Source organism: Rhinolophus hipposideros (assembly GCF_964194185.1).
Source record: "Rhinolophus hipposideros genome assembly, chromosome: 4".
Taxonomy (NCBI): Eukaryota; Metazoa; Chordata; class Mammalia; order Chiroptera; family Rhinolophidae; genus Rhinolophus; species Rhinolophus hipposideros.
In genome coordinates, this window is record NC_138050.1 from 105,465,185 (window position 1) to 105,477,307 (window position 12,123).

The window sequence follows — 12,123 nt, forward strand, 5'->3', positions numbered from 1 at the left end:
CCACGTCCATTCCCACACACAGGGTCACCGTTACGTTACCTCTGCTGAGCGCCAGTGACAGCCTGTAGTGTGAACAAGTTGCCACAGAGCCTCAAGCAGCAGGCAGGTCACCTGTGTCCTGAGAAGTGACCGTAGTACAGACACAGGCTACTCTGACAGGCACAGGATTCCAGTTCAGGTCCAGTGTCACACAGCCTTTCTCAAAATGCAATTGTTTCCAGATCAAAAGCATATTTAATTCTCTGTTTCTTTGGATCCTTGCACTTCCTCTATTTGTCAACTCTGAGGAGCCAACTAACCCCAGTCTGGGCGGTTTCTGGAATGAGCAAGCGGCCTGGTATCTGACTGAGACAAAAGTGGGGCTGGAAAGCTGCTTCCATCTTAGATTTTACACCTATTTCCTCATCTTTGTTACCGTCTCTGTAACACAGTTTAATAATTGTTAGCTCACCTCCTCTCCAGCCTGAGAATTAAGTGTACATATGCAGGGCGTGCCAAAAAAATGTACACATTGTAAGAGATGTTATCTCTGTATTACTTTTCAGAGTTGAATTGAATTATGGTAGCGATGTGTAGTATGACATTCGCTCAAAAGATGGTGTTAATAAAATGAATGCTGGCGTCATTCATTGTATTACAGTTTTAATACAGTTTTTTTTCCTTGCTTAAAATGTGTATACATTTTTTTGGCACCCTCTGTGTATATATATATGATACATTAATTTTATTCGTATACCAGTTCCTTCTTATAATGGAATTATTTAGAATCAACAATAGGTCTTCAAAAATTAGAAAAACTTTAGTCCACAAATTATCTATATGTGATAGTACATGACAAAGACGCATGCTTTACCTTTTCCAAAAGACTCTTTTTAATAAAGCTTGAGCTCTTTATGTGAATTCAATCATGGAAAAAGCTTTTAGGTTCAAATGAATATGAAAATCACAAATTAGTAATATACCAGCGCCTGATAAACTGAAGCAGCATGTGACCATAACTTTAATTCAGGACTATTTTTAGAAGGTAACTGCCAGCACATAGAAGAAAAATTAAATCATGTTAGACTGAGTGACGGCCAAAAATTCATTAATTAGAAGTAAAAATGCCACATGACTTTAATAAATTGCTAAATTCCTTTTATTGTTTTCTATGCAAATATGTCCTAAAATTAGAAGTGATTTTAAAGTTTAATCTTCATAAAACCTAAATTATATATGTGTATTTATAAATGAAGTTATAAAACCATTATGTTAAATTGTATCCACTTTCCTGTACAGGAATCTAATATACTTGATTTGAATTACTCAGATGTATATTTTTCTGTGCACTTGTGATACGTGTGTGTGTGTGTGTGTGTGTGTGTGTGTGTACGTGAGTCTAGGCATAAATACCCTAATTTAAAATAATCTATACAGCAACGCCCGTTGCCTAAAGGAGAAAGTGGGTGAGGAAGCCACATAACCCCCTTGTTACGTGGGTTATGCCTTACTGTGTGTGGAAACAACCTGCGTGCGTGCCATGCATTGTTTGTATTTTATAGGACACTGTGTTTCCAGGCTTTATTTTAGTCTATAGCCTGGTAGTTACTGCTTTCAGTCCTGGGAACCTTGAACCTGCCCCCGTCCTACACAGCTGATGCCTGCCTGGGACCCAGGATCCTCTTCCATCAGTGTTGCTGGGAAAACTACGGTTTCTTCTCATGCTTGCTGTAGGTGGGGTGTGCCCCAGCTGCTCCCCTCACTGGGCACCGCACTCTGGCCCAACCTGCCCCTCCATGTCAGGCAGACATGCTCCCTACTCTGTCTGCCACTCTTCTGTCACCTCCACACAAGACCCAGAACCACAGCTTTTTGTAACAGCTATTCTCGTGCACCTGAAGCTTGAAGTATAACTGAGTAATTATGCAGGAAATTACAACACACCTCGTGAACTAGATGTGACATGTGACGGTCTCAGACCCCATGGGGAAATACAAAAGACAGCGAAACCTTCCATGGGAGGGGTTTGGAGCATGGAAGCCTACGCCTGCGACCCTCTGCAGGAAGTGATCCTGGCAGAGCCATGCTGACACCAGTGTAGGGAGCAATGGCATCTAATAACTGGCCACTGCTGGAAATTCTCTGGCCAATCTATTTGGGAAACACTGAGCCCAAGCCAACACCAGAGTCCCTGGGGACAGGCCGAGGCCTCTGTTTCCACTGCACTGCTGCCCACTGTCTTTCTCTGCCCAGCCATGCTCCTGCCTGCCCCTGGCTGTCCCAGCAGCACTGCCACCTAAATGCCCTTCCCGCAAACCTCTGTGTCAACAGTCACTGCCCAGGAACCAAGATGTAGCGCTGGAGAGGACATTGAAACCTGGATTGAGTTATGTTTCCAGGGACTCCGCTCACCCATGGTGGCGTCACGGGGAATGTGACGTTCCGGACCCTCCACGCTGGTCCTCCCTCTGGACAGGCCGCTGGCCTGACAGATGTGGTTGTAGTTAGAGCAGCAGAGGCTCGATTACGGCCAGGAATCTCAGAGTTTGGAATATAAGACAGTTGGCTGGTGGAATTTTGGGGACTCTCATCTGTGTCCCATCCCCGCTTGGATGCCCCCTGGAGGTGGAGGGGCGGGATGGGCCAGAGTGGGGTGCCCAGTGAGGGGAGTGGGGTCATGTTTCCAGTACTGCCTGGTGCCCAGCGCTCTGACAGCAGTTTAGTCATAAATTTGATATATTTCTTTGAAAAACACTTTATCATCACAGGAAGGTAAATCCAATATCTAACACTGTACCTTGGCCTAAGATGAAGGATTATAGTGAGTTTTAATTTTAATGACTGAATTGGCCATGACTAAGAGTATAGAAATGTTTCTAAGTCTCAGGTGAATTCAGTGTGCTAACCACCCCTCGTGCTATGCCATGTGACAGTTAAGCTTTGGAGTGGGCGGTGTTATCCTTGTTACGCGGGTCTGATGCCTTAGGAAGCAAAGAGCAGAGACTGGCGCGCGGTCAGCTCTCCAGCTTTCACCAGCCTGCCTGCTCTCACTAAGCTGATACCTCAGGTGGTTTGTAGTCGTACCGTCTAAAAGTCCTCTTCCGATTTTAGAAATACTCTTACTTTATCTTTACATAAATATTGAGCCACGTGTCGTCAACCCCATATCCCTGCATTGAGCAAAAAGGTCATTTGTGAGAGGAAGGGAGAAAGATGGTCATAAAAAATTAGTATCTACCCTTAAATCATTAATGGCAGTGTCCGTGATGAGCGTGAGGCTGGAGTGTATGTACATTTACCTGGTAACATACATGCAAGTATGACTTTTTGGTCAGTCTATGAAAATTGAGAAGTTCACCTTCTGTTTTCCCCTGTTGCTGTGCTCTTTTCGTGTGGCAGTCACTTATGCTTAATTGTCTTCTGTTGATGTCACCAGCATCCATTCTTCTACTGTTATTTCTCAGCCCGATGCTTGGGCTCTCTATTTGGTCTTGCCTTTAACTTTCTGGTCATTTTTCCATTTTATTTCTTGATTGACTTCCCCTTCCCATTAATTACAGATACTCCAGGAGCTGTAAATATGGCTCTCAATTCCTTTCATTTTATATTCCCTCCATTGTCACTCTCAGTCACAGCAGACTCAGAAACGTTTCCAATCCTTCCCTCTTTTCTTGCTAAATCTAGGATTCACCCATGGAGAGGTTCAACAGATTTAAAAACAAAGAGCATAATAACATCCCCAACTAAACGTGCTACACGGCATCAGTGGCCAGTGGACATGGTCAAGGTCATTTGCAAGGCGTCGATGAGTTCTCACTTCTCATAAGCTGCTTCCAGTTGCCATTCAAAATCTTTTGAAATGACACTTTAAAGATGTCAAATCTGTTTGCCACCTGGTTTTCTGCGGTGTTAACTTTGTACACAGTCCCCCTTGACACCTTTCTTCCATCCTGCAAATTTACCTGGAAAGCCTGAAATACATTTTTTAAAAGCCATGCAATAATTTCCCACTTTTACAAGAGAAAATATCCTAACACTCCCAAATCCTTATGTCCTTTGTTTCTTATATGAAACAAAGTTCTATTGGGAGCACTACAGATTTGGTGCCATTTCATTGTTTCTTTTGATGTTGACAACATTTTCATAGGAAAATTTATTGTGCTAAAGAGCAGAAATTCTAGATTTACCATTTGCAAATCCTACCACCAATACTTACCAGCTGTGTGGCCATGGGAAAGTTACTTAACCACTCTGTGCTACAGTTCCCTCCTCTATAAAGGGACAAATAGTACTTCATATTGCCATTAATATGTATAAATCACTTAAAACACTGCCTAGTTCATAGCATGCTGTGTGTTACTAATTATTATTATAGATCAGGAACAGAGAAGTAGAATTAATACGGCTTAAAAAAGCACTGAGATATCCTTTTCCTTTGCTTTCCATTTTAATAACTGTGTTCCCATCTTAATGGTAATATTGACACTAAGAGACATTTTTTCTTTAGTTTTATTGTTTCTGAAATCGGTATGTATTAGAAACCCTCTATACTTTTAAACTTGTATTATTTCCTTTAGAAATGGGAAAATGCATTTATAAATGCTAATGTATATCGAGCACTTATTCTGCTCCATGTGTCCTGCTAACTCTTTAATCTGCATTATTTCATTTATGTTGCACATCAAAGCCACCAGTACACTTCGTTCTTCAATCCCTTTTTGAAAACATAAAAACTCAGATTTAAGTAATTTGTCCCGTATCATTCGGTTTGTTTCTGGAGTAGAAACTCTGTCTGCCCCCACATGTGACCTCTGTAACGCATTGTGCTATAGGCTTTACGGTAAACACTCGCCAAACCTAGTTCCCTCATTTAAAAAGCGTCCTCTTTCCATTCCCATTTGGTTCCTTGTTGCTTTCCTCCTTTAAATATCCTTAAGACTCACTTCCCCTTTGAGCTCTTCCCAGGCAGCCCTGTTCCTTGGCAAAGCACTGGCATCAGTACAGAATTTCTCCTTCACTGTGTCCCCTCCTGGAGAACAGTCTCTGCGAATGGAAGGCGCTGAGTAATTGCTGCCTGCAAAGAAACTCTCATTGCTTTTGTCACGTAACTGCTGTCTCAGCAGCTTGTTTCGCCAACTGGCCACGATTCAGAGTCAGGGCAGAAAATAAATGTCAGGTTTCAACATTTGAAAATCTGATTTGCACAGTGTTCCTGAAAATTACATAATCAGATTTTTCTAATCCTCCCCAAAGATCACGGGAAGGCGTGCAGGGCAAAGACCCGTGGACACACATGCTCGTGCAGTTGGTTCACGTCCCGGTACCTTATGCCATGGGGGTATTTGAAGTTCTATCTCCTTGAGCTGCAGGGAGACCTAAGAGGCAAAGTGTAAACAAATGTCTGCCAGGCACCCTCAGGGACCCACTTTCCCAATGGAGTCACCGGAAGAAACTTCACTGATCACACACACACACACACACACACACACACACACACACACGCTGTGAGAAGCGCTGCTGCCCCGCTGGTGGGATTCCAGCTTCTGCTGGCCCGCCTTGGGCTGTGGAGCAGCCATGAATATGAATGCTGCTTGTTATTTTCGTATGCTGTTTCCACTCTTCTTCTGGAGAGGGATCTGATAAGACATCCATTTCACCATCTGAACTGTGTGGTGGATGGTTGATGGGGTGGCCTACTTAAGTCACCGAGCTGGGACTATGAGCTCTTGCTAAATACAAGTGTCTGGAGGCACTTTCCCTGAGAGCCGGGGGAGCGGCGGCCATGTGTGCACAGACCTGGCTCTGTGAGGCCTGATGGAATCCTACCAGGAAAGGAGGGAACCCTGCCCAGAATTCTTTCAAGAAAGCCTTTCACGTGACCTAATGTCTGCCCTGGTGCAGAACTCCCCATACTCAAAGGATAATCGCTTTCTTGAAGCATCTATGGGAAAGAGGGCAAATTACTTCAAGGAAGGATTAGAGGGAATTCAGAGTGGAGTTCACGTCACTGCAGTGGACATTTACTAAATACTTAATGTGCACTCATTACTGTGGGAGACACAAAGGGACATTCACTGTCAACAGGGGATTGGGTTCAAATTAGTGAAAATGAAATTGGCAGAAATAACAATTGGGTTGAATTTATTTATTTTAAATTAGTTTTTCCCAGCCACTGGATATTCATATGTTGCTAATATTTACTTATGAGACTTAAATCTTCACGTAGACCTATAATCATTTTCATCTATTTTTCCCATTTCAGGGTATTTCGATAATTTTTTAATGAAATTGCTAATGCTTTTATAGTACAATGTGCATTTTTGCATTTTTGTTATTGTTTGTAACTGGAAGTATTTTAATTCTTCCTCAATTATTTCTATTTGCTTGTTGACATTGCTCACATTTAAAATTCTAATCTTTTTTCTACAATAAAATTGGTTAATAGTAAATTTTTTTATTCCCTAAATAATAAAGTTATCCTTCTGCTCTCAACCAGTGACTTTAAACTTTATGTTAGTTTTTAATCATTTTTCCCATTTCCTAATTTATTTTGCTTTTAAAATTCTTAAATCAAGTTTAAGTCTCTGAGGTCTATCTATATTTTTAGCCAAATGTGGGGGGGAAAATGTCACTTAAAATTATAATTTGTTATTTCCAAAATGTTATTTTGTACAATTGGTTTTTGAAAAACTTATTTGTTGTTCCTTGTTCCCACCATAGTGTAAACTATATAAATCTTAGTTATTGTACATATATCTAGAAGATTGTATGCTATATTTTACATTAATATTTATATTTTTCATTTAATTGAGCAAATATATATGTAGCAAGGCCTTGCTGAGGGCTCAAATTATTCTGTACACTGTGTAGGCAGAGATGAGAAAGATGGCAGCCGCCTTGAGTAGTTCAAGGTCCGAACTGGAGGCAGTTGGTTGCTGTCCAGCCTGATGACACAGAACGTGGGTATTTGGAGACCTGCTTTGTCACATTCAGTCCTCATACCGTGCCATGGGGAATAAATGCTGATGTGGACACATTTTTAGTAAGTAAACAGAGCTAACGAGGGTGAAATAAGAGACTTAAATGGAGTTCTCTCCATCCTATTCTGTCATCCATTGAAAATACGGCTGTTCAAAGTGCTGGCTAGGTACTTCCCCAATTCTAGTATAACTGTCAAGAGGTAAAGGCAGACATCTGTAGATAGGCACAAATAAGGAAATGGTGATACTGGTCTCAGAAGAAGGAAAGGCTGAGGTGGTCCCCGAAATAGCGGCTCTCATTTCTGCACAGGCTTTGGTGGGCAGGGCTGTCACCCTTGCCCATTGCTGCAACAGACGGAACTGGCAAGAGCCCCTGAGAAGCGTTTTCTTCGTCATCAACCACAGTTTGATGTAAATTGTCGGTACAGGAATGTTTTTCTTTGGCAATCACTATTTTTAACATCTACATTGTTTCCCGTTAGGATAGCTTTTCCAGCTCAATGATACAGACTGGCAGAAATGACTTTCTTTCTGAATTTTATCATTTGTCGGTGTTTCCAAATACTACGTTGGGCCGTGGAGCATTGGGCCTAATTACAACGTTCAAGTTGTAAGACACGGATGTGTTCTTTCCCAGAGGTCTCCTTGGGGAGACCCTTGTTTTCAGGAATCATTTTTTCCCTGCAGAACGTTTGAAGTGGGGACAATTCCACACTTTCTGGTAATGTCAGCACCGTCGAATTCTCCGTGTTGTTTCTCCTTCGCTTCTGTTTAAACGTATTAAATGGGCTGCAGATAACGTAGTGTGGAGTTTGTCCGTCCAGCACCAGGAACGTGTTAGCTAGTTCAAATTTTATTGTATTTTTGTAATGACACTCTCTCCGTATGTCAGTCTGTGCTAAAGACCCTTTTAAAAAGTGATTTCTTTCTATTTTCCATCAAAAAATGAGTAGGAAAGTTGGGCCAACCACGTTCATTTTTCAAAAGGGCTCATCTGCTTTGCCAGTTAGGAAGCGATTACTTGTGGTTCTCAATCGTAGGTGTTAAGACATCTGATAGGTCAACACTGATAATGCCTGTCTTTGGGGACCTTTATCTGGATACACTCTATAGCACTATGTACCTTCTCAGAAGAAGTATTACTAACAGTTAATGAAAATAATAAAAGGCCTTAAAAGGGGAAGGGTTTAGTAAATCTAAATATTATTGGACAAGGAAGGAAAACACCGAAGGCATATATGTCCACATATTCTCCCCCCACCTCATCTTTCTTTCTCTCCCTATCCACGACAGAAATGCAGCCACCTCGCATCTCAGGTTATAAGACCCCCAATCTATGCTGTGTTCTGAACTCACATGCTCCCGGAGATAGAACTGAAAGGTTTTTCTACCTTAGAAATCATAGGCAGTTAAATGCCAAAGCACATGCAAATGTTAAAAACAACATTTAAAAAAATAGACTTATTTTCTTAGAAATAGTGAATGCGGCATTGAGCAGAGCTTTTATATATATATATATATATATATATATATATATATATATATATATATATATATATATATATAAAACAAAGACGAATGTAGATGAAACTTAACTGTTTTCTATTGTGTTGTCAAACAGTTAAGTTTTTGCAGACTGTTTTCAGAAATTATGTTGTAAAAACTAGAACTGAACACACTTTCACTGATTTCACAAACATGCCAATTACATTAAATTTCTAAACGGTAGTATTTGTTTTCTAAGTTTTTCTACATAGCCTTGTTTGTACATATTTATTGTCAACATAAAATTATTTTAGAAATCACTGAGATCCCCTTCCTTTCAATGGGAAAGTTCTACCAATTTCACGCTTTATAAACAAAGAAAGAAAACAGAAAACTTGCACTATATATCAAACTATATGCCATACCCATGCAAAAAAGAAAAAATGGATACACACATAAAATAATTTTGTTCATTTAGAAATACTTTATTATTTGGAAATCATTCCTTTTTTAAACAGCAAAATCCTTAGTTTATTTGAATACCGTGCAATAGCCGCTAACTTACTGATGTCATGCAAAATATAATGCGGAAAGATGGAGATGATAGCTAACAGTCTCTAACTTTAACCATTCAAATTAATGACACAGTAATTAAGTTCAAAACTATGTCTTATGAGTATGGAATGACATTGTGTCAGTTAGGTTTCAAGGCAGTTGAATTAGGCAGAGAATCATATCAGCAAAAAAAATGTGAGGTGAAGAAAACAGAACCAAGGCTATCTTACTGGGATACCAGTGGACACAGTACGTACATTATTAAAACTGATCCTCAAAACTTTGTTGTGAATCAGACTATAAATGCATACACCCTTACAGACGGCTTGGGATAAAATAGTGGTACAATTTTTTAAAAGTCTGATGGATTCATGGATGGGGTCTGTGATTTGCGTCAGCTGTTTATCCATTAAACATTGATTGGTGATGATACTCAGGCCGCATTTATCCTTATTCCTACGGGGCTAACATCACTGTGAGATGCACGTTTCTGCTGGATTTCTGATCTCACTTTTTCACATAACCTGTACCCCACTACATTAGCTGATCACTAACTCCTCAGGCCTGTGCAATCTCATAATTAGAAAAATAAGCTAGGCAGCATTTAGAGCTCTGACTCTAAGCAAACTCTTTTTCTTTCTTAACCAAATGCCTTAATTTATCCTTTTAAAATAATCTTTACAAAAGTACTAAATTACAGATATAAAACATGAATGTATTTCTTTGTTTCATTGTTAGGCAAAATGAAAATACTTTTGTTGCCTGCTTTACTAATTGAATAGCTCAAAAGCAGTGCATGTTTTGTGATAAACAATGACCTGCATAGACAATTGTTTTAAACTTTTATTTCTTTCTTTCCTTTCCCAACAGTCCTACCGAGCCACACATGTGGAAATCCTGGGGAAATATTGAAAGGCGTCCTCCATGGGACAAGATTCAACATCGGGGACAAAATCCGGTATAGCTGCCTCGCTGGCTATGTGTTGGAAGGGCACACCGTGCTGACCTGCATCGTCAGCCCAGGGAACGGGGCGTCCTGGGACTTCCCGGCCCCTCTCTGCCGAGGTACGTACCGCACACGGGGCCTGGCTGTGAAGGGACACCTGGGCTCGGGCCCTGGCTTTGGAGCTGACACTGTAAGTCTCCACCTAAGGGACAGAGGACGCGTCGCGCGGGGTCTTCCCAGATGGGCTCCTTCTGTTCTCAAAAGTAACATTCCGTGTTACCTAAGAAGCCAGGGCCGGACCCTGTAAAGTCAGTTACAACCTTAGAGATGTCCTCAGTTACCCAAACTCGCCTTCATTCCATTTCTCACACTCTGTGGACTTCTGCATAGCTTCGTCACCTCTCCTGGTAGCGTTCTAAGATTTAATACACACCTTATGTCGTCGTGGTTTGATGGTGCCTTTTTGATCTTTTTCTCATTAAAAGTGGCAAACACTTCTTGACAATTAAATCACACCTTGGAAGGACTCTTTCAGCACTCTGAGGCTTTTGAAATAAGGTGCTCATAAAGCAATGTACTATTCCAAGTTCTCAGCATCCGGATTTGGCACAAGGTTAGAATTACTTTCCTTGAAACCCTGCGAGTTTAGCCTTTCCTGTAATGTTATTTTACTGATCCGATAACTAGGAAAGGGAGCACTTTGATTCCTAGTTTTCCACTTTACTAAGAAAAAAATTCATCATACTGCTTTCAAAAATAAAAGCATTGCTAACGTTTATTGAGGTCTTAATATAATGCTCCCAAAGGGCTGAGCACTTTACTTGGATGATAGCCTTTGATTCTCACAACAACCCACGGAAATAATAAATTATGGACAGTCATTTACAGATAGTGAAACACAATTTTAAGTTTTAAAAGGTTCCAGAGGTCGTGTAAAAGGAATTAAAGCTCAAACACATGTCTGACTTTTAATTCACGCTCGTGATGAGGCAAATTCCCAGCCTGAGCATAAGTCATTATAGAACACCATATTATTTTCATCAGTATGTTTTGGTTTTTATTTTAATTTCAGGCTTTGCTATTCAATGAGTGCTTTCCTATGTTTTTCTTTTTTTTTTTCTTTCTGTTAAACGTTGTCTCCTGAGCTCTCCTTCCTGTTAAATACCTTAGTAAGGACCTCTTGTCACCCTGCCTAGCTGGCAGGCATCCGTCACTTATCCTGGGCCAGACGTTACCTTTTCACATTTCATCTTCACTAGTAGGTATTTTATGAAAGGTTCGTTTTCTAGTCGAGGAATCGGAGGGTTAGCTAGGAATCCTGACTTGTTCAAGGTATTCCAGAATTCAGACATATTGTGTTCAAACTGTTCCTGTCGCTGAGGAAAACCCCTGTGACGGACATTGTCCACTTCAAATGCCAGTTGTTCCTGAAGCACGCACCTCTCCTGCACATCGCTGAGGTCTAGTATGTCTCTTTCTTCTTGTTTTTGTTGCTATTCATTATTTTCCATCTTTCTACTATCAAAAAGTGGTGTCCTCAAAATCCAGACATCTGTCCCGTGTCCCTTATCTTTCTGTGGTAACCCCTCAACTAATTGATCCCGTCTAAAGTCACTGCCACCTGGGTTCCAAAGTGTACCCTCTCTTTTGATCTCTCCCATCGTTTCCATGATATTCCCGTTAACTCTGGATAAGCATTGGAATCACTTTGGCTTTGTTCTCTCTATTATACCCTGAATGACAAGTGTTTACCATCAAACTGCTGCTTAGCTCCACTCCCACTCCCGCTGTCCTATTCTAGTTGTTTATTTTATTTTATTTTTTTACTTGCCACTCAGACCTACTTCAGGTTGGTTAAATGAGCTCCAGAGTCTCAGCTCTTATCCTACACTGCTCCCTCCTCACTGTCCCCCAGTACCTGTGTCACAGTGACCGCTCCTCTGTCCGGCAGGCCACCTCAGTGACTCACCACGGGTGAAACGTGTCCATGTGGCTACCAATACGCTCCCGAACCCCGTCAGTTACATTGTCCGATTTCATCTGCTGGTGCTCCCAGCACAGGTGTCATCCTGTCCTCTTGCACAGCAGCGTTTGGTGGGGCAGCTTGTACTTGCCATCCATGCTCTGCAGGCCTGACAACAAGCTGCCAGCGCGATAGCGCCATGGTGGGAACCGTGA

At 41.2% G+C, this 12,123-nt stretch overlaps 1 protein-coding gene across 4 annotated transcripts in view; it reads left to right on the forward strand.

Annotated features, from left to right (window-relative positions):
- CSMD1 (CUB and Sushi multiple domains 1) overlaps nt 1–12,123 on the forward strand; it is a 1,600,646-nt gene that overhangs the window by 791,059 nt on the left and 797,464 nt on the right. For all 4 annotated transcript variants that reach the window (XM_081046432.1, XM_081046429.1, XM_081046430.1 and 1 more), the window contains exon 4: nt 9,870–10,064. In XM_081046432.1, coding sequence (XP_080902558.1) covers nt 9,870–10,064 — 195 coding nt within the window. The remainder of the gene's footprint in view (nt 1–9,869; nt 10,065–12,123) is intronic.